At 45.4% G+C, this 23,886-nt stretch overlaps 1 protein-coding gene across 1 annotated transcript in view; it reads right to left on the reverse strand.

The window, feature by feature from the left end:
* LOC135907728 (vesicle-associated membrane protein 7-like) overlaps positions 1-19,629 on the reverse strand; it is a 27,959-nt gene extending 8,330 nt beyond the window's left edge. Inside the window, exons 1-4 of the mRNA XM_065439458.1 lie at positions 19,607-19,629; positions 17,976-18,139; positions 13,853-13,949; positions 7,664-7,765 (exon numbers count right to left, since the gene is read on the reverse strand). Of these exons, the coding sequence (XP_065295530.1) occupies positions 7,664-7,765; positions 13,853-13,949; positions 17,976-18,130 (354 nt within the window). The 5' untranslated portion in view covers positions 18,131-18,139; positions 19,607-19,629. The remainder of the gene's footprint in view (positions 1-7,663; positions 7,766-13,852; positions 13,950-17,975; positions 18,140-19,606) is intronic.
* Positions 19,630-23,886: the final 4,257 nt, after the last annotated feature.

The raw sequence follows: 23,886 nt of genomic DNA on the forward strand, positions 1-23,886 counted from the left end.
CATTACCCTCGATGCTTGTGCCCGAGCACCCAGCATATAGACATGTTGATTGCATGCATAAACAGCGCACAAGAGTGTGTAAAGATCAACAATTACAAGATTTCTATGCTTTTTTTAGCTATACTGAATAAAGCCTTGACAACGCTTAGACATTCGGTAAATATAATTGTCTTTTCTAGTTTTGTTTGATTTGTTTCACAGCCGATAATAGTGCATGTGCTTCAACCGTAAAGATACTTGTTTGCGCATGCAGAATGCCAGACTCTAAAAAGGATGGACCAACTGCTGCATACGAAACGCCCGCTGCAACTTTGATGCATCGCTGTAGAACTCCGGGTAGCAGTACTTCGACCGAAGTTCAAGGAAGTGAATTCGAATGTGCTTCTCAGGAGCACGCTTACTACTAACTTCAACAAACAACAGGTCACATTCCACGAGCTGCCACAGCGGTGACAGCTTCGCTGGAAGCATTAGATAGTGTCCTAGAAGTGGGACACACATTTCTTCACTGAGATTCCTAACACACAGTGAGAAGGGCTCCCTGGCTGTTGACCAATTATTAAAAAGTATGGCACAGGACACATCGTTTACAGTTTTGTAAGGAGGATGTTCAGGATTCGAGTTTGCTTTCAGATAGTATGTGACGCTGGAATATGACCTCTGTAGACGGAAAGAACACTTGTTCAATTCTACATAGAGGCTTTCTACAGGGCTTGTCCTGAAGGCAACGGTCGCTAGGCGGATACCTAGATGGTGCACAGGGCCTCGGATTTTTAGCATGCTTGGCGTTGCAGAATGATAGATTATAGCACCATAATCAAGGCGAGAGCAGATGAGGCTCCAGTACAAGTTCAGGAGGCATTTTCGATCACTACCCCATGTTGTGTGCAACAGAATTTTTAAAAGGTTCATCATCTTCAGACATTTGCCTTCAAGTAATTAAGTTGGGGGATGAAGGTAAGTTTAGAGTCTAGAATTATTCCCAAGAATTTGTGTTCACCGCTCACAGATAGTTCCTCTCGATTTCTCGTGAAATTTGACGTTGGTGTCCTACCTCTTTTGTTTGAAAAGAGTATGTATACATATACTTTTCTGTGCATTTATTTTAAACCCATTTACATCCACCCATTCGGACAATTTGTATAATGCAAGCTGCTCCTGTCATTTGCAGATAGCAATGTTACATGATTTGAAACCTATCTGTACATCATTGACATGCACGGAATATAACATGGTGTGTGGAATGACTGTACAGTCGACTCCCAATAATTCGAAGCCACTTAATTGGAATTTTCGGTTAATTAGAAGTGAAGTGCTGGTCCCGTCAGTTTTGCATGTAATCCTATAGAAGAAATCGCTCGATAATTCGAAGTCCTCATCCAGTAATATTGTTTAATTAGAATTTTCAGCCGGGATCCTCGAGGTGACCGTCATTCTTTGGTAGAATGTGCAATTTTTCAAGTGCTGCAACAGTTCCGTGCTCCGCGTTGGTGTCATCGCCACCGCAGCTGCCCGCAACGCCATCCTTTTTGGAGCGGCGCGATTATTCATTGCTACAGCTGCCGTGGCCTCCGCGATCAACTCCGGCGGGAGGCGAAGCAGCTCCCGCCGGAGGCCACGCGCGGCTGCTGCGCGTGGTGAGATTGTGCGAGATGCGTGCGCAGCGTATGTCGAGGCGTGTGTTGGTCGAGCGCCTTTGTGCGGGTAGCTCGTAGGCTAGGTTGTTCCACGGGTGATTCGGAGTTGACTGTACCTAGTCGCGCAGTTTATAGCCATGGCAAACCGTGGCTCTTATCGCACGCTCGACCTGGCAACGAAAGTCGAGGTTTTGAAGGAAGTTGAGAAGGGAGGTGCCACCAAACAAGACATAGCGCGGAAGTACGGGATCAAGCCGAACACGCTCTCAAACTACATCAAGAACAAGCGCACAATAATGGATGTATTTGAGAACGACAAGTTCAAGACTTCTCGGAAGCGAATGCGCACCGGCGCTTACCCAGAGTTGGAGAAGGCTCTGCTGGTTTGGATTAGGGAGGCCAGGAGCAACAAACTTCCTTTCAGCGGAGACATCGTTGCGATGAAAGCCCGAACGCTTGCAGCAATGTTGGGGATCGATGACTTCGTTTCGTCAGATGGATGGCCGACGTGCTTTAAAGATCGCCATGACCTGGTTTTCAAGAGCGTGTGTGGTGAAAAGGCGTCCGTAACCAGGAAACATGTGCCACGTGGAAGGACGGAAAGCTGCGTGAATATCTCGCCGAATACAGACCGGAAGGCATCTTCAATGCAGATGAGACTGCACTCTTCTATCGGCGTCTACCAGAGAAGACCCTGACATTCAAGGACGACGACAACTGTGCTGGGGGCAAACGCAGCTAGGAGAGAGTGTCGGTGCTGATCGCGGCAAACATGACTGGCACGGAACGATGTCGGTTACTTGTGATCGGGAAAGCCGCGAAGCCGAGTTGTTTTAAAGGCGTGAAGACGCTGCCTGTGGACTATGAGGCGAACAAAAAAGCGTGGATGACGGCCGAAATCTTCAAGAGCTGGATGATAAGCAAATTGGACCGCAAGTTTGCTGCTTCGAACCGCAAGGTGTTGTTCCTTGTCGATCACTGCAGTGCTCACGTGAATGTGCCAGCCTTGAGTGCAATACGCCTCGCATTTTTGCCTGCAAACACAACGTCTGTTTTGCAGCCAATGGACCAAGGCATCATCAAGAATGTTAAAGTCCTGTACAGGTGGCACCTCCTCGAGCGCATGATTTTGTGTATGGATAGCTCCACAAAGTACGAGGTGAGCCTGCTTAGTGCCATCCACATGGCGCGAGCATGGGATCGTGTGAAGCAAGAAACAATCGCAAACTGCTTCAGGGCTTGCGGTTTTATGGCAGCTTCTTCGGAGGATGCCTCTGAAATTTCAGCGGAGGAAGCGTCAACAAGCGAGCTTGACGGCACTGATTTTGGTGATGCTCTCGGGGACGTCAACGTTGAAGATTACGTCGCCGTAGACAAGGCGGTCGAAACGTGCGGTGCGCTGACGGATAGCGAAATTGTAGAGATTATTCGGCCCCAGGAAGCGACCGAGGAAAGCGACGATGACGTTGAAGGCGAGCCGCAACCTAAGGCTGCCGATGTAGCTGCGGGCCTTGCTCTCGCGGAGCGCTTCTTTGCCGCTGTAGGTAACGCGGAAGAAGCGTTCCGCCACATCTACAGCCTGCAGAACTTGCTTTCAGCAGCGCGATTCGGCAAGAAGCAGCAAAGCAAGATGGCCGACTATTTTTCTTAGAGAAAATACTCGATTTCGCCACAAATAAAGCGCTGTTTTTTGTGTTTTGTGCTTAATTGGAAGTTCGTTTAATTCGAAGTTTTTTGCGGTCCCCGTGAACTTCGAATTAACGGGAGTCGACTGTACACAGGGAGTTCAGATTTATAACAAAGAGTGTGCAACTAAGCACACCCCCCTTGCTGCTCGCCGGTCTCCTGGGTGAATGTTCTAGATAAAGCATTGCCCACTCTCACAGGAAATGTGCGGTTAAACAAGTAGCTCTCGACTGTGTTTAACAAAATTTCACGGATACCCAACGCGGAAAGAACTCGCAGAATCCCGCAGCACCATGTCATGTTGTATGCTTTCTCTAAATCTAGAAATACCAAAAGTAAAAACTGCTTAGGTATAAACGCATCTCTGATGTTTGCCTTGATCTACCTTCTCGAAAGCCACACTGGAGAGGGTCTAGTATTTTCTTATTTTCTAGGAAACAGATTGAGTGCTGGTTTATCGTTTTTTTCATACAGTTTGCACAGACAGCTTGTTAGTGCTATTGGTCTGTAGCAGCTGGCTAAGGATGGGTCATTGCTTTGTTTAAGTATCGGGATGATTATGGCTTCTTTCCACGAGGACGGAATATACCCAGCCGCCCAAATGGCATTGAAAAGAGACAGCAGTGTTTTCAGTGCCTCAGGATGTAGATATCTAATCATGTCATACATAATGCGATCGCCACCTGGCACCGAGTTGTTGCAACAAGTGAGAGATGACTTAGGTTAAGCTAAGCTAAATGGGTGATTGTAAGCCTCACTCAATGAACCTTTGTGATGAAAGGACTGCCGCTCTTCGTGTTCTTTGAACTTCAGGAAAGTTTGTGTATAGTGCAATGCACTCGAGACATATTGAAAGTGCTCGCCTAGACAATTTGCCTGATCTTCCAGGCTATCACCTTGGCCACTTACTAAGGGTAGGGGATGTGCCTGCCAGCCCATTAGTTTATTTGCCCTATTCAAGACTTTCGTCTTGTCTGTGTAAGAATTTATGCCAGAGATATACTTCTGCCAACTCTCTCTTTTAGCATGTTGACGTGTTCTTCTACCATGGGACTTCATTTGCTTGGAACTAATCAAGTTTTCGACTATTGGATAATCGCAAAGGTGCCTCCAAGCTTGGTTTGGTTTTTCTGTGTTTTTATGCGAAGCATATTACGAGGGCTCAACCCAGCTCCTCAGGCGCGGCGGTGACCATGAAATCACGTGACACCGTGACGTCACGACAGAGGAGAAGTGGCTTTGGCTCAACTCTTGCAAGACGGGCTGGGTGGGAATCGAACCAGGGTCTCCGGAGTGTGGGACGGAGACGCTACCACTGAGCCACGAGTACAACGCTTCAAAGCGGTACAAAAACGCCTCTAGTGAATGCGGTGTTGCCTTAGAAACGCGCTGTTTCTAAGGCGTGCGTCTCTTGCTCAGGCGCACATTTCGTTGCCGCGCCGAACGCTGCTTTGCTCGACGCTCACCGCGTCCAATGCGGGGCGCGTAGTCGCTGCCCTGTAGCCCATTGTCTTACACCCCTTGGCGGGTCGACGGGAACGCTGTCGCGTTCCACTCTTGAAGGCGAAGAAGTAATGCATGAGTTGTTTCTTCGTCTAGCCGAACCAAATATAGCCAAGCAACAGCAGTTCACCAGGCTAAACAGTGGTTCAACAACTAAAATAAAGGCTAGTATGCTTCGCATCCTGGGCTTAACCTTACCTAAGCCACAGCCATTTTTTACATTCTTCATTCCACCACGGGATTCGACGTTTATTCGCCAGTCTGTTAATTTGACGGATGCATTTTCTGGCAGCCTCAATTATAAAGCCCGCTATATATGCCATAGCATCGTCTATATTAAAAGAGGCAATATCATCTCAGCCTAAATATGTTACTTCTCGGAAAAGTTCCAAATTAGCTGAGTCAACCTTCCATTGGGGAATGTGTGGCAAGCAAGCATATTGTTTTGTTAGGCTTAACATAATTGGGAAGTGGTCGCTACCAAAGGGGTTCTTGAGAACAGACCACTCCAGGTATGGCATTAGTGTACTCGACACTATGCTTATATCTGTGGAGGAGTATCTGTTATATGCCATGCTGTGGTACGTTGGCTCTTTCTTATGAAGTATACATGCTCCTGAGTAAAAGATAAAGTTTTCAATTAAGCAACCTCTCGCATTGCAGCGAGAGTCTCCCCTCAAAGTGTTATGTGCGTTTAAATCTCTGACAACTATGTATGGTGCTAGAAGTTCATCTATGTAGTTTTGAAATTCGGTTTTATGAAGTTGATGATTGAGAGGATTGGATTGGATTGGATTGAGAGGATTGAGAGGCTGCCTCTGGGGGCATACGAAATTTTAATTCCCGGCAGGCAACACCTCTGTTGACTATGATAGCCACACCACCGGATGATGCAAAAGCGTTGTCTCAGTCTTTACGAAAAATAGCATATTGTCAGAGGAAATTTGTTTGAGTGGGCTTTAAATGTGGCTCTTGTGAACACATAGCACCTTTGGATTATACTTATACACAGGGTCCTGAATATTTGTCTGTGTGGGTGTTCAAGAAAAAATTTTGCGCTCACCGCTGCACTGTTATTGTTCAAATTTTGCAGAATGATCGCATTTTGGCGTCGACTTCGTTTAGTATAACACTTGCCACAGTTGCCCGGTTTCCAAGATTGCCTTGTTTCAATTGCCTAGTTTCTAAGAAAAACGTGCAAATTTGCCTACGCTTATAGGGATGTGAGCTGCTGCCACGCCGGCACAAGCATAAACTTGTGTCGCCACCTGTCATCTGCAGAAAGTAGCGTTTCAGGGTGGGCAGTCGCCTGTTCCAGGAGTGGGCAATACGCAGCAGCCCTCCCTGAAACGCTGCTTTCTGCAGATGACTGCAGGTGGTGACACAAGTATGTGCCAGGGCCAGCTTTTTAGACGCAATTTTTCCCATAGACGGAAACAGTTTCTCATTTGTCTTAAAAAACAGACCACTAATCATGCTAAGTATTATACTAAACAAAGTCGACGCCAAAATGCGATAGTTCTGCAAAATTTTAGCAAGAATAGAGCAGCAGCAGTGAGTGCAAAATCTTTTTTTGAACACACGCAGCCAAATATTCAGGACCCTGTACAGGAGTTCTTTGATGTCATCAAGGTTGTGGAGGAGATTTCTGACATTCCAGTGTAATATTTGTGTATTCATGTTGAATGTGGTTTTTGTGCTGAGTGTTTACAAAAAAGGAGTTAGCTCACAGAGCCCTTTCTGGGCACTGTGGTGCAAGGTTTGTCTTTTTTGGAGTGGTTGAGAGATTCGCGCCACTCATTCGGCGCTAAGGGCGCCGTCTGAATGAGTGTGTGTCCATCATCTCTTTTGAGGCGCGAGCAGTTTGTTTGGCTTGAACGCCTCGCCTCTGGAGACGAGACCCTTGAAGTCGATGGCCCCTTCTTCGGGGATAGCAGAGCATCGCTAGCTGCACCCGCCAAGGGGGCGGATGGCGTCACTGTCGGCTCACTGTGTGCGGGCCGGACAGCCGCCGAAGGCCGTTGTTGCGCTCCGGAAGTTTTGATTCTGTGACAGTGTTTTAAAAGTAATAGAGAGATGAATGTCCTACCTTTGTTTACACATAAATTCCAAAACTTTCTGATCGCCCCTCATACATTGCTATAGGATGTGACAGTTTTATTACACAATTAGTATTGTTGATAATTCATGAAAGGTATACTTCTAGATAAAAGACACATTGAAACTTCTGCTGTATCTATCCATTTGATGCATGGTCATCTTATCTTTTTCCATATTTGAATCCCTAGGACCACTAAATTGGGCAATTTGGCTATAAGCCCCAACTTATTAGAATGGGCCCAGCGTGTTGTAACTTGGCTGCGTGAAAAAAGAAGCTTTGTCCTCCACATCTTCTTCTCTGCATCTAAGTTCCTTTTTCATTTTAAGGGAATATTTCAAGCATTTATTTTTTGTCCTACAGCATTTACTAGCATAAAGAATTATGCCACCACAGTTTTTTATAAATGTCACCATGGAATCTGTCTACAGATGGCACAGTTCACATGTTTCAAAACATTGTCTACATAGATCTACCAATTTCACAATGCACTTATTGTATCATGCAAGCTTACTATATTGAAGAAAAAAAAAGAAGCTGTTCTCCATGGGTGATATATTATGGTCAATACAGTGAAAGGGCAGCATAAGAAGGGTGTCTTATGTGACCAGCTATTTGTGACAGACACACCCACATAATGCTATGTGCAAGTAAAGTTATCACCCCTTAAATTTACTCTGCCACAAATGCAGGTATACGCTTTCACAAAAGCACTAACTGTAAGAGGAATAAAACTTACTATGATATCAGCAATGACACTGCCAAAGTCTCTGTCAAGCTCATGTTCCTGTGCAGTCCAGGCACGTGATGACAAGCTTCCCTCCAGGAAACGCTGCTTTATCTATGATGGACAAAAGGAACACAGAGGCAAACATGAAAGTGTACCAAAATAAAAGCGAACTGGATTTTTAATAAAATTGCACTAAATTGTCAAAAATTGCTCAATAAAAGTCAGTATCAGCTGCAATGAGAAAAGGTTTTTAAAAAAGTACCTCTACGTAGGAAGTATGTCATGCTAGGTTGGTAGATTAAACTTCCAATATAGGCAACAGGTTACTTATACTAAATGCAGTAGATTGTTAAGTCAGAGAAGATATGAAAGAAGTGTAGTAACACCACATTCATGTTCCTGAACCAGCTTTGTGTGATGTTGAATTTTTGCAAGTTAATGGATTGTTCATCATAAAAGTATACAAAAATATGTTGTAATAATCAGGAACTTCAACCAGACAACTGCCAGAACAGAAAAGGTAACCAAAAAGCATGTAACATGTGTAAAAAATTCTGACTGCCCTAGAAAGTAAACGCAAGTTCCATTTTCAGAGGACCTAAGCTTTTAGAGAAATTTTCACAATGAATGAGTGTACCATATCTTGCATTCTCTTCAACATAAATAGCTTACACAATACATATTTCAGTGTCTCGAATGAAAACATTAGTGGTGGTAGCAACAGGGCCCATTTGGTAGTCTGTGCCCTCTTACATTCAAGACACCAAGAAGCCCAGCAGCTAATAAATCTAGGATTCCATAGCATGACCTCATTGAAGCACTAAGAGAAATTGTGGAACACTGTTCCAGCCTTCAATTGCAACAATCTTGAGTAAGGAAGCTTTAATTCAATCTGGCAAAAATGTCTGGGTTCAGATACCAAGGCCATGTGAAATGCAAGATGAATGGGTAGACAAAAATGCAGTTAAAAACAAAAAAGAAAAGCTATTTCTTGAATATAATTTTGCTGGATACTTCAATGCCACTGTAAACTGCTCATGCATCTATCATGAAATTTCGGTCACAATACCTAAAAAAAAAATTAAATACTGGGATTTTATGTACCAAAACCACAATGTGATTATGAAGCATGTCGAAGTGGTGGACTCCAGATTAATTTGGCTACAATATTTAAGCATGTTGCTTATTTACTTATGAATGTACCTTGCATGACCTTTCATTGCTCATGGTTTATTATATGGTGGTGCTGCCTATTTTATAAAGAAGGAAAAGATACTTAACCCTAGTTAAGCACATGCAACCCACTCATATAAGTTTAATCCAGGTACCAGTATTGCCACTCCACTAAACAGATACTGCAACATCAAGGTAAAATGTGACATTCAATTAAATAATGCCTATGAACTATGCTGACAGGATCCAAACAAAAGAGAGAACCAGGCAATTTTGAAGTGTAACATAAATGATAGCCTTTTATCTTATTCAAATGCCCATATTTGAAGGGGAAGCAATCCAGATAAAGAAGTTAAGATTTATTTAAGCATTTTCTTGACATGAGTAATTTAAAGTTTTATCAATATTGCTATAAGGAAGGTGATTTCAACAATTTTCTGCATATAACTGACCATGGCTGACGTGTTAACCAGATTCAAACTCAAGTTTAGCTTATCAGTAGCTCTTTATGAGATTACCTTAAATCCATGGAAAACTGAACTTGTAACTCGCTACACAGATAGAACTCAATGTGATAAGTAAGGCTCTTGCATGAAGGTAGCCTGCTTAGTGTATTTTTTTTTCTGTAGAATATATTTTTTATTTTCTGGGGGGGGGGGGATATTAAACGTTTTTTTTCACTTCACTTCCACTCAAAGTCAGGCTCAGTTGTGGTCAATCCTTGCATTTATATCTGAATGAGCCTGAAGGAATGAACTTGTGGGTAGACATTCAAGCTACCTGCTTATGCTTATCTAAAACATTTACACCAAATCAGGTCCCAACGTAACAGACAAAGAGAACGCTCGTGCAGCATTTGTAAGTTCATTCTCCAAAACTGAAGATGAACAATTAGTAACAATATTCTGAAGAGATTCTTGATGGTCACAAGCTAATGGTAGCCAGCAGAATATGCAGCTGCAATCACCAGTGCCAAAAACTTGTGTAAGAGAAGCACTTCTAAATACTAATATAACCCACACTTTATCCAAATCCTTGCAATGCATGCATCTTCCAGACAATAAAATCAATCTTACAGTGGCAGCTGTCCACTTGCATGACAAGAGCAAGGCAGAAAAGTGCAAGTGATTTGAAAGGGAAAGAAAAGCTTGAAATGTTGAATTTTATAGTACTTATGTCAATTTAAATGCTTTATATGTGACATCACATTACGCCAACACTGCTGTCACGACACACTCAAACATACTTGATTAATGAGGTTTAACACCTCAATGGAACATGGGGCCTATGAAGACACCATGGTTGGGGGCCACTGGATCAATTTTGACCATCCAATAACATATCTGTACATGCATCTGTGAAAATCAACTTGTATACAGATGATTCTGTTATGTATTCTCAAGAGAAAGGCTCAGGTGACTAAGTGTTGTTGAACAATGCATTTCAAAAAGTAATCGCTTGGTGTGATGCTCTTCAAAGTACAACATTATAAGTATCTTGGGCTCTGGATTACTAACAATCTCTGTTGGATTAAGCACATTGATTACATCACAAGCAGTGTGCTAATTCAAAACTTTTCTTTCTTGGAAAGGCCCTCAGGCATTCCACTCCCACTGTCTCATCATCATCATCATCATCATCATCATCATCATCCTCATCATCAGCCTGGTTGCACCCACTGCAGGGCAAAGGCCTCTCCCATAGTTCTCCAACTACACCGGTCATGTACTAATTGTGGCCATGTCGTCGCTGCAAACTTCTTAATCTCATCCGCCCACCTAACTTTCTGCCGCTCCCTGCTACGCTTCCTTTCCCTTGGAATCCAGTACGTAACCCTTAATGACCATCGGTTATCTTCCCTCCTCATTACATGTCCTGCCCATGCCCATTTCTTTTTCTTGGTCTCAACTAAGATGTCAGTAACTCGCGTTTGTTCCCTCACCCAATCTGCTCTTTTCTTATCCCTTAATGTTACACCCATCATTCTTCTTTCCATAGCTTGTTGCGTCGTCCTCAATTTAAGTAGAACCCTTTTCGTAAGCCTCCAGGTTTCTGCCCCATACGTGAGTACTGGTAAGACAGAGCTGTTATACACTCTTCTCTTGAGGGATAATGGCAACCTGCTGTTCATGATCTGAGAATGCCTGCCAAATGCACCCCAGCCCATTCTTATTCTTCTGATTATTTCAGTCTCATGATCCAGATCCACGGTCACTACCTGTCCTAAGTAGATGTATTCCCTTCCTACTTCCAGTGCCTCGCTACCCATCGTAAACTGCTGTTCTCTTCCGAGACTGTTAAACATTACTTTAGTTTTCTGCACATTAATTTTTAGACCCACCCTTCTGCTTTGCCTCTCCAGGTCAGTGAGCACGTATTGCAATTAGTCCCCTGAGTTACTAAGCACGGCAATATCATCAGCGAATCGGAAGTTACTGATACCCCTGTCAAGCGGGCAAGTTAAGTGCACTTACGGCGAGTGCACTCGGTTTTTAAGTGCACTTTCCCAAATCTTAACGTCGCAGCGGAGTGTACTCTCAGATGAGTGCACTCAAGTCGGAGTACGATCACGGAACGCACTTTGCTGGCTGAGTGCGTAGCCTCGCCGTCAACGGTTTGAAGGAGTGCCTAGCCTCGCCACCAACGCTTTCAACGACGCAAAATGTAATGCATAGAAAAAGGACATAAAAGTTCATTTCAGTTATTGAGCAGCTTTTAACAATATAATTTGTATTTAGCGAGAAGCGAAACAGCACAATAAAGAAATGAATTTATCATATACGCAACTAACGGCACCAGAATGATGCGGCACTGCAGCGCAACCATGTTCATTCAGTACGTGTTTATTTTGGTGTGAAAGCGTGCTGACCACGTCGGTCGTGCTTTGAGCCGTGTGCATGGCATTTTGCCGTGTAGCTAAATATCGAACTCACAGTCTTTGCTCATATATACTCGCTCATATTCTGTTCTAGCAGGATCATGAGCAGCATCAACTGCCGCCTCGCCGCACGCCACCATGTTGTTTTAGATTGGCTAGGCTTCGTCTTGGCCAGCACTGACTTGCAACACACTTATAATAGAAGCACCTTCGTTTTTTGTTGAGACAAATGGATGAAGTTTGTTTTTATATATAATTCTACTTAAAACAATCGCTTTTTAGCAGCTTTCTCTAGTTAATTTACATCTTAAAAAATGCGCCCTTAGTCTGTCGCCATTTTTCTTTTTTACTGTGAGTGCACTCTATTTTCTCGTTAAGAAGCGCGTTGCCTAAAGTGTGACTCAAAATCCCGAAGTGCACTCCCCGTAAGTGCACTTAGCTTGCCCGCTTGACAGGGGTATAAGGTATTCTCTATAAACTCTTATCCCCAATTCTTCCCAATCCAGGTCTCTGAATACCTCCTGCAAACACACTGCGAATAGCATTGGAGAGATCGTATCTCCCTGCCTAACGCCTTTCTTTATTGGGATTTTGTTGCTTTCTTTATTGAGGACTACGGTGGCCATGGAGCCACTATAGATATCTTTCAGTATTTTTAAATATGGCTCGTCTACACCCCGATTCCGTAATGCCTCCATATGACTGCTGAGGTTTCGACTGAATCAAACGCTTTCTCATAATCAATGAAAGATATATATATATATATATATATATATATATATATATATATATATATATATATATATATATATATATATATAATAAGGGTTGGTTATATTCAGCACATTTCTCCATCACCTGATTGATAGTGTGAATATGATCTATTGTTGAGTAGCCTTTACGGAATCCTGCCTGGTCCTTTGGTTGACAAAAGTCTAAGGTGTTCCTGATTCTATTTGCGATTACGTTAGTAAATATTTTGTAGGCAACGAACAGTAAGCTGATCGGTCTATAATTTTTCAAGTCTTTGGCGTCCTCTTTCTTATGGATTCGGATTATGTTAGCGTTATTCCGAGATTCTGGTACGCTCGAAGTCACGAGGCATTGCGTATACAGGGTGGACAGTTTTTCTAGACCAATCTGCCCACACCCTTCAACAAATCTGCTGTTACATGATCCCCCCAGCTGCCTTCCCCCTTTGCATAGCTCCCAAGGCTTTCTTTACTTCTTCCGGCGTTACTTGTGGGATTTCAAATTTTTCTAGACTATTCTCTCTTCGATTATCGTCGTGGGTGCTCCCACTGTTTGCTTGCCTACAAATCCATAGTAATGCCATTACTTGACCACGCTGTCATTCTTGGGGATCCGGTGACATAACCATGCGAGTAAGGTTGAAAGCGTACAAAAGAGGGCAGCTTGTTTCATCAACAATCTTGGGCGAACATCAGTAAGCACTTTCATAGCAAGAGCAAACTTAACTTCTCCAAATGACAGAAATAGAGTTTCTTGTATTCAATTTTTACATAATTAACAGGTACTATAAGGTAGATCTTGCCAATTTCATATCTTTTTCCTCCATATATGCCATAAGACAACGCCATGATCTAATCATAACACCCTTTCGAACATGTAAATATATATATGTAAATATATATATATCTGCTTTAGGTACTTGTTCTTTCCAAGGACAGTAAGGAAGTGGAACAAACTGAGAAATGACATTGTTTTGCAGCCATCTCTTGAAACGTTTGCTTCATGTAGCTAACGATTTCCTGCATCAGGATTTAGTGTTGTTCATTATGTAGCTCTGTTTGTAGAATTCGTAGTTCTGTTTCCTTGTTTCATCCTGGTTTTGCTCATGTTCTGAACCTAATTTCTAGTTCTAGTTTTTACTACATTTCTAGTTTTTAATCTAGTTTTTATTAGACTTTTTATTTTGTTTTCTTTTCCTGACAATTCTTTGTAATACTTTTGATGTATTAACCCACCCTGCTAAAATCCCTTTTTGGTATTGCAGTATCTATAAATGAATAAAGAATAAATAAATCTGGAGTTCTTAATGGGCATCCACCACACAGCACACAAGTTTCACAGTTGCTCGGCATCATGGTAGGTAAATACACAAACATCACACATGCATCACTTACCAAGAAGAGACAGGTGAATGACTGGTGCATGCTGGCCTCTGGCAGTGTGGCACAGATGTAGATAAGCCCCTGTTCCACCAATAGGTGGAAGACATACCTAAGGGTATAATGAAATTGTTGGTCATTCACAAATCACAATGAATGCTTTGCATTTAATGACTGCTGGACCTAAAACAAACACACAGGTGCTTCCCGAAAGCCTGCTAGCAAGAATTACCAACAACCAAAAAACTGCACAATCCTTTTCTTTTTCCTAGTACAGAAGAACATAGGAAGGCACCTGTGCATGTTTGTTCTTACAAGTTCTTACACAGCTGATGAGTGCGCTTCATTAGACATCTCAGCAACTGTGTAACAAGTGAAAATAGGCACACACAATACAATAAAACACACAATAAAACAAGAAAATGAAAAAAGCTTATGTTAATGCTCGTTCCACATGAAGTTATTCTGTGCTACAGTTCTCGGAGCTGTGATTACCACACATGCAGACTTTGCATTTCTGTTTCACATGCATCAATCATGACTGCTGCAATTCTCACATTTGTGAGCACCTAGTGCTGGACTCAATTATAGTTGAAATAAGCTTATTTCATCCAGCTTTGGTAAGAACAAAGTAAAAGATATCAGAAACTGTTTAGGAACAAAATTTTTAATGTTTTAGCCCAATATATTAATGTTTTAGCCCTCAGTCGACGACGGAGGTCACAACTCATTATGGCCACCTGGGCTCCAGTATCTATTAAAGCCATCAAAGGGACACCGTCGACGTGAACATCAAGTTCTGGTTCGTTGGGAGCGTCAATGGAGGAAAACTACACAGCGAAGATAATGCAGCACTACCTTCAGGAGCTGCATGGTCTAGTTTTCCGTCCGGGAGGGTCCATAATTGGTCGGCAATAAATAATGGCGTGGGTGGGGTGACGGCGAGCGAGCAGGTCGACTGTCATCAACAGATACGTCAGAGGTAGGAAGCATACGGCGAGGCGAGTAATGGCGCAGGTAGGCATATGGGCGAGTAGACGAGGAAAAGGAGCTCGAATACGGCGACGTCCAGGAGGTGCGGCAGTGGCAAGCAACTTGGCCAATGCCGAGGCGACGGAAGCAAACGGGCTTGTCATCCAGAGTTCAACACTCTGTAGGGTTGCGGTATATGGGAAGCGAATACAGATCACTGTGAGGCGTAGCAGTCGACATCGGTCGGGAGTCAAGTCGGGAGATGGAGCAGGCAGCAGGAAAACCTAGGTTTGCAAATTCTTGCTGCGCAACTGCCTGAATGAGAGAGATCGCTGGGGCTGGTTGGTCAATGGTGGGGTCAAGTGGGCGTGGATGGCACAGCACAGGACTTGTAGCCTCGAGCTCGCGGCGAACAATACGTGTGACGTGCTCATTAAAGGGTGGTGAAGCGATAAGGTCGATGCAAGACATCGTCGCAACCTTGTTAGGGAGCCGGTAGAACTGTAGAATGACGCAGCGGCTTTTGGCAAGCTCAAAGTGGTGGCATTCCTTGACAATGACGTTCATGGTGAACACATTGTTGAAGACCAACAAGTTGAATGTGACGTTCGCGATTTCTTTGAGTACGTGGCCAACTTTGTCAACCTCAGCCATTTTCTCGTCGACTTTCCGGCAAAGAGTGAGCACATCTTGTATGTACGAGACATACGATTCAGTAGAAGACTGAATTCGGGCAGCAAGCTCTTTTCTAGCAACCAGCTGCCGACCAGTGGGATTTCCAAAGAGGTCGCTGAGCTTCTCCTTGAAAGCATCCCAGCTAGAGACTCATCCTCGTGTGTCCGGAACCAGATACGAGGAGTTCCGTCCAAGTACAATAGGACGTTCGCTAGCATAATGGTAGGGTCCCAGCGGTTGTTTTGGCTAACACGCACATACAGGTTGAGCCAGTCTTCAACGTCGACATTATCTTTACCAGAGAATATGCCAGGACCGTTGGTAATTGGTAACTGTAACATACGTTGTTGTCGGGGTCGCACGAGTAGAAGGAGACGAGGTGTAGTCACTGGGAGCCATGGCAGAAAGCAGGTCGGTGCGGCCACTGCGGAGCCCCGTGGCAAGGACGGGGAACAGCACCCTCCACCAAAATGTTACGGGAACGAAGGATTAAGAACAGGAGACTATTTACAGAGTATATTTACAAAGGATAACTGCAGCACTGGCCAGTTCAGCTGACAGCTCGAGAGCAAGAGAGGGTTCGTCGTCTTCGTTGGGGCGCCTGCTTGCATCGTCCACAAGAAGCACGCAATATGCATGTATCAATATTCTTTCAGAACAAAAAAATTAAGCAGATCCCATGCACTATGGGAATCGATGTAAGCAAAGATTTCTGTTCTGCTTGCATTCATTGATGATATTTGGTGGTGGTGTTGATAGCATACAACAGTTGCGACGCAATAATAAATGCTACCTTGCATGTACCACTTGTGTTTGTCTATGTAGGTAGTACACAGAACACTCGATCAGCAAACGTGTTTTCTAGTGTTGTTGTTGTGCGCCACTGTTCGTAGCCTGCGAGAACTTTAGCAATGTCATTCCCCCAGAAGGCGCATCGCATCGTGGCTGAAGTGTTGATTTGCTGGACGGCCACTTGTGTATTATGGTTTTCACGCTGCGCTGCTTTAACGAGGCTTTGCGTCTACACACCCTGCGTCAGTTGTTCGCCTCGACAAACTTGCATGGTGTCTATTTTTCAGAAATAGCAGAAACTTGAAACATACTGTACCTTGAATTAAAACTTTTACAGTCTGTCCGCAACTAGTGCCAAGTCTAGCAGTAGTGTTTCCTTTATTGAAGAGACCCCAAATGAACCATGCTTTCTGATGACGCCCTTTCCTTTCCCCGCGACCCTCCCATTTACGCAAGCTGCCACGAGCGAAGAGTAGAGAGGCTGTTATTCACACGTTTCGTCACAGTGCTGGCATTAAGCATTCTCTGTCTGCTCTTTCTACCATTCTATGTCTTCTTTGGGCTGTTGTGCGCAAGTACAAAGGTAAGGACTGCAGCTTCTGCAATGATTTTTCAAGGGCTCACATATAATTACAGCCATCTAGAGGGCATTGTGTCAATGCCCAGGGAGTTCCAGAGGGCATTGTGGCAACGCCCACAGAGTTCTTTTCCCGTGGAAAGATCTTAAACACCTGTCATGTATACTATACACATTCTCAACCACCTCCCGAAGATATGCTTTGATATCACTATGCAGACCACCCTGCTGCGTTTGATGAGCCACATTGCGACTGGTTCCCTATTCATGCTTAATGAGCATTTCTTAAAGAAACTTCAGCACCACCAAACATTAAAAACTCCATGCACAAATGTGCTGGTGACTCACTTGCTGTACCTTTATTGTCACATATGCAAATTTGCAAGCTAAATAAGATGGTGCTAAATGCGTGTAACGTTTTGTGCCTTACAGGCCAGCTGCACTGCCCAGGCAGTGCTTGAGAACACTGGTCAGCAGCAATTTCAATGCTGAAATTTATGCTTTTAGGCAGTACAAAATCCAAGCCTCTGCTATTGAATGCATGGGATCATGGTACTATATCTGTCTGCCTTAGCTGTGCTGCAGTGGGAATTTCAGAGAATTTCATGCATGGGAGGCTTTGTCAGATACGCTGTACTTTGGGAAAGAAAGAAAAATGCAATGCCAAATATGTACACCGAGCAAAAGAAGTAGGTGCAGGCTTGCCATGCTCATAACTGTGGTCCCTGAACACTGATGCAATCAACTAATCCAGCTAATGAAAGAACAAAACCAGCTGCTGTCATGACACAGTCTGACCAGCTCTGGTGTGTGCTGCTGGCTGCTGTTAGATGGTCGGCCAGACATATGCTTCTGTGTCAAACGCAAAATTCCTGATAGTAGCTTCTGTAGCGAGTGCATTTACATGGAGGAAGATTGTTTAGTGCGAACGACATGGACACAATGGTTTTGTTTTCTTGCCATTCATCTGTCACTTTTATCTACATTCTGCATGGTGTTTGACGTAACTGGCATATTGAAAAATGTAAGGGGTGTACGTAATGAAAACAGCCAGAGCCAACATCTTACTGAATGACAGGTTGATGCCTAGGCGCCGCACACATATGTAGAAAACAGACCTACCCACCACGGGACCGAGTAGTCTTGAAGTCTGCATGTGGGGGGATTTCTTGCAACACGTCCGCGAGCAGATACTCGAAGTCGTAAGACGTCTCTCGATGACTCACGAGTACCGTAGTTTCCCGCGCGATTGCGCAGAATTCTATTGGACTGGCCATATTCCTCAACTGCAAATAATGTACATAGTACACAATACAACAGTTACGTGGCACAAAATGGCATCTTTGCTAACTCATATTTATTCCTGCTATAATGTGACAGAAACGAAGAAGAGCACTGCTCCTCGCCCTTGTTCTCGTGACGCAGCCCGGTCAACCACCACGGCGTAACGCACAAAATGAACAGGAATACACGAACTACGTCCAATCGATAGCATTCGCCAAGGTGTCACTACGCAAAATTAGAGGCTGTTGTTCAAAGAAGCACAAAACAATCCGAAAGCACCGAGCTACGATGTTGTACAATACTTCCATACTCTAAGGCGCTACCGTTCATATCATCATATGCGCTTGCAACAATCATTTAGAAACTTTCACTGGCTTTGGCGACATGACGTACGCCCACAAACCTCAACACACCAGTCTCGCACCGCCTCACAACTGGCGCATCGCAATGACAGATAATTAGCGATAGCAAAGATAGCAACAATGTGTATCAGCGCCAAATCTTCACGAGACGTTCATTTGAGGGATCGCCAGTCGTTTGTGCGCAGGCGCGAGTAAGGGCGGGCGCGAGAAAATCTGCGGGCTTTTGCTCTTTTAATATATGACTCTGTCTATATAATTAAAGGTAATAACTTAGCGCGTGTTGTAGGCATTTCTCTCGCGTGTTGTAGGCATTTGTCTCTAGGCGTGCCGGCATTGGGGAGTGGGGTACGCGCTCGGACGCTGGCTGCCGGCGCGGTATAGTAGGTGAAGCAGGTGGATCGTAGCTTTCTCGCGCCTTACGGCGATGTAATTAACATCACAGATATTTCTGTGGGAGCAGTAGCGACCGTAGTAGAGCCCGGGCCGCATATATAGTTTTAGAATAGGGGCGCAATAGTTTGGGGCCCCAAAGAGCTTTGCGGGTGTTCGCGTTGGGGCACGCCATAGAATAAAATGGGCACGCAGTGGCAGATGTGAAGAGTTTTAGAATGGATAGCGCCTTGCGCTGACAGCGGCACTATGGCGTCAAAGAAAAGCTATTAGAAATAATTAAACAAAATATACCATTTTATGATAGGAATAGTAATTTTGACTTGCGTGTATTTACACCCTTTGGGGCGTATCTTGTCCCACAACGATAATCGTCATCCGTGCTGCCCGCGTTTCCCTTCTTTAACGCTGCGAGCCCGGTACTTTCCAGTCACGAACGGCATGCGCCTTATCAGTGTGACGCAGCATTCTCGACAGGAAAGTAGCGAGCGCAGAGTTTTCAGGAAAGGAAACGCAAGCAAGGCAGATGACGATTATCGTTGTGGGACAAATAAACACCCCAAAGGGTGCAACCATTTTAAGAGTGTACGAGCTATAAAATCCACAATCGAATTCGAAATCAGCGGCGTCTAATGAATCAGCCTTCATAACACACTCTAGTTGAGAGAAAGCGATAACCGCAGTCACTTTTCCTAGCTTGCGAACTTCATGCGTTACCACGAATCGAACCCAGTTTTGTGCTAGGTTACAGCCGTCGCTTCGATGGGTGCCGCCATGTTTGCTGACGCAAAGCTTTTGGGCCCCCGCTAAATCGGTGAAATGGGGCTCTTGCATTGCCCAGGGGGCGCTGCGAAAAAGGTGCTAAAAAGTGCCCTTTGTCCTAAAATGGGTCGTACCAAGCTCGGTCGTCTGCTTCGGAAAGCACGTTTACAATATGGACCCGCCACTTTCGGTTGTGTTGTATCACGGCCTGCAGCGAATATCCGGTGCCGAATATTTTTTCAGGGGTGGCACGCTGCGTAAAGGCAAGAAATTATGCAGTGCCGAATACCTGTATGCCGTTCAAGAATTAAGCGGCGAAGTTTTAGCGCAGTGTCAATCGCAAGTGAAGCGAGTCGCGTACGAAGTGGAACTTCAGGTTAGGTTTGCACGCTGCTAGATTCAGGCGCACAAACGCGAGGAAATGCTTGATATAAATGAATCCACAGCTGCGATAAGCAGACATCATGTGTACGGAACTGCTCGAGCACACGATCGTACGCGCCGCGAAGGCAGCGGTCTTTCGACATGCCGCGAAACGGCGGGCCTCCTGCAATCTTTGTTGACTGCATGCCGCTAAACAAGTAGTTATGCCTGCGTTGTCGTAGCGGCCATCTGTCCCTTTCAGTAACTGCTAATAACTGATGCAATGCATATGAGCTCGCATGTACGTGCGAATCACGCTGCAGCGCGAGCTCGTGCGCTGCTCGCTTGACGTAGCTTTTAATGACAGCGCTCGAACATCGATCTGCTGTAATCAATACTACCTTGCTGCGCTGCCTCAACATGCTGACTTGAGGTCAAGTATGAGCACAATTAACTCTCTAACCTTTGCTGCTCGGGGGTAGTGAATTGTCACCGAATCAGCCCGGCCATTTGTGGTCATTTGCACACACCTCGTCACTTAACCACTTCGCATCGGTCGAATTGTTAATTGTCGCTGTGACCGGGTCTCGAATCGTGAATCACCAGCCATGCCTGCTGCTATGTCGGTGTGCTGTCGGGACTGTAGGTGCAAAAGACCGAAATTTAGAACGCAGATAATCAAGCAAGCTTCAAGACAGGCGAAGCAGTCAGCATGGCGCGAAGTTTCGCTTACTCAGCGCGACGAACTGCAGCTATGCAGCGCGCCCGACGCTCCACTTCGTGAGGCCTTGAAGGAAAACGGTAGAATCTGATGTTGGGATTCAGGCCTTCTTGTTCATGGCAGCCCACGACGCAGAAGTAATGACGGTGACGCCTTCTCGAGGCTGGGCTAGGTCTCTCCGGATCGGCGTCACCGATTCCGTCTGCTCCCAGCATTACGTCCCACGGCACACGGAGAGCCCGTTTTCGTTAAACTATAGGCTGCGGCGAGCTCGCAGCGTGGTCGGCATGGTCTGCGAGAAGTGGCGAGCCTTTTCGCACTCGTAACAGGGCAGAAAAAAGTGCGAATCGACGCAAAACTCGGCCTAGAAACGTGCTTCGCCACAGCCAGGGCTCAATGCGACCCAAGCTGGTACGACCCAGATGTCGTTTCCCGCGCCGCCACCAGGCGCCGCTACTATACCTCAAACTCCAGCGCAAGACGCCCATAGCGTTCCCACGACCTGCAGAGCCAACGTTACTAGATTCAAAAAAGTATCTAGTAACGTTGCTGCAGAGCGACCTGCGCATCCTGTGGTCGCCTACGGCGGCGCGCGGCCGAAGAAATACCACGTGATCATTGAGTAGGGACCAAGCGTGCCGGTAGAGGCCGCCAGTGCTCACCCTCACAGCAAAGTCCGAAACGCTACGGCCCTGCCTTCAGGAGTACGGCGATGACGGTAAAAATTCGCAGAGGAGCTGCAGTAAACTCGGCGTTTCACATTATTGACAGTGTGCGGCAGGAAAAATGCGCGTCGATACATGCGATACATGCCCCAGAAAATTGATATTATCGCTGTGCAGTGCAATGAAACTACTTTGAAGGATCGGCCGCGCGACTGCTAGGATTGAAATAGTGTAATCCATTAAAGCTTTTTATGCGTTGCATATTGCAATCACTCAGTTCAGCCCTTGGGCGCGGCCGGGCAGCCACCATTGACCTTGAGCGCAACCACGTGACGTGACGTCACGACAGCCGGAGAAAAAGCTGGGCCCCAACTCGCGCGGCCGCAGCCATAGAGTTTCCTACAAAAATTACTAGAGGGAACTCTGGCGCTAGTGTCTACGGGAGCCGCAATGCGAGCGGTTGTCCCAGCATGGGAATTATGGGAAGTACATGGATTTGCCTAAACTTCGTCTTTTCGGCTTCAAACGGCGTTGTGACTTCGTAAACGCGTCATTTTCAACAGTATATTGCGTAATAAATAATTAAATAAACATCATTAAAGTTTCCCGACGGCAGGATTCGAACACAGGGACTCTAGCACAGAAGCTTGATAGTGAAACCGTTAAGCCACGGACGCATGTATCGTCAAGTGAATGAAACGCCCTTATGAATTTATCGTGGGCATGCCAGTGCCTTGAGACGCTTGGCGCGTTTCGATTTGGCCACCTGGATAAGCTCAATCGTTGCAATTAATAGCAACTGTACGCGTTCCCGGCGTCTTCTGCACTTTGAAGAATATAGATTGCGCTGAAATATACGACAATAAGATTTATATAGCGTAATATACAAAACCACAAGAACATCTGAATCCACAAGCACGAAGATTAGACAAATCCATGTACTTCCCATCACTGTCCCATGGTAGGACGACTGCAGCGCCAGAGTTCCCTCTAGTAATTTTTGTAGGAAACTCTATGGCCGCAGCCACCACCTGACTCCCGCTCCTCCCGCTAGGGGCGCTGCGCCGGCGCGTGACGTCACGGAGGAAAAGCTGGGCCCCAACTCGCGCGGCCGCAGCCACCACCTGATTCCCGCTCCTCCCGCTAGGAGCGCTGCGCCGGCGCGTGACGCGAAAATCGAGTGCCGCCAAGCAATACCTCGCCCTCAAAAAAAAAAAAAGACCGCGCAATATGCAACGCATTCTTGGCTTAACCACGCTAAGCCTGGCCATTTTTTCCCCCCTCATTGTCTGCTAAAATGTTGGTTAGTGCTGTGGTGCCAATATGGCCTGGTGCGCACTTTCCGCGCTAGCCGAGGCCTGAGCGCGCCCGCACTTCATTCTCCCGCAGGTTTCGCTATAAATAGTCCCGAGCCGGACGCAATGAACGCACTACGTACCCCTTTGCAGGGCCCACGCGTTCCTTTGCTGCATTCGGCACGTTTACTGAAGAGGCGTGCCGTTGAGAGCGCGGAAGAACGTGAGTATTTGAACGAAACAACCAGTCAAAAACACAAAGGACAAGAGGAGAGGTTCACACCACAACGACTGGACTATCAACTGAGGTTTATTAGAATCGGTGTAGTCCCAGCAAGGCCTGCAGAGCATGCACAACTGCATCATCACTAATCACATAGCATGGAAAGACAAGAAACGTTTCTATCGGGACCGACTTAGAAATTCAAATTCTTTTTCATGTAAGCGCACCGAGGTTGTACTAACGCAGTCATTGCCTAATCAACTGATGTAGTACGCTTCCAAGATTTCTCGCTCTTCTTTGCCCTTGCCCCTACCAAGAATCGTCACATTGCTAAACAAAGGATAACAACCACATTCATTGCAATGGTGAGGCAAGTTTGCACCGTTATCTGACCCCAGGGAGGAGTGGTGCTCACGCAGGCGGTCATTAATACATCGACCGGTTTGGCCTATGTAAAATCTTTCGCACGTCCTTTCGTCCTTTGTGTTTTTGACTGGTTTTTTCGTTCAAGTATGTACCAACTGGCCCAGATTTCAACCCTTCTGCAGAACGTGAGTAGTTTTAATTGCAGTGCATGCCAGAATCGTAAAAATGTGCTGTTATTAACGTGTTTATTTACGCCGCTTTACCAAATGATAGCGAAAGTCTAGCTTGAAAAATTCCGAGGGCGCTTTATTGTGCCATCACACAGATAGTCACTACACTTTAAGCACTTTTCTGGAGTTGGACTTTTGAAACGAAAAGCTTCACTACGCTAGTCAACACCGCGCTTCGCGCCAGCCGGCGTATGTCGGAATTGGCTCCGTAAGCGTGTTCGGAGTCAGCGCAGGTGGCCACTGCCGCGCTCGGAGGCCGACTATATAACCTCTTGCCAGACAACAGGCGTGCGCATTCAACATGGAAGAAGAGAGTGATACTACCGATACAGAGGGCTGTGTTTATGGCTACAGAAATCGCAAGACAATGTG

Source organism: Dermacentor albipictus, chromosome 1, assembly GCF_038994185.2.
Source record: "Dermacentor albipictus isolate Rhodes 1998 colony chromosome 1, USDA_Dalb.pri_finalv2, whole genome shotgun sequence".
Classification (NCBI taxonomy): domain Eukaryota; kingdom Metazoa; phylum Arthropoda; class Arachnida; order Ixodida; family Ixodidae; genus Dermacentor; species Dermacentor albipictus.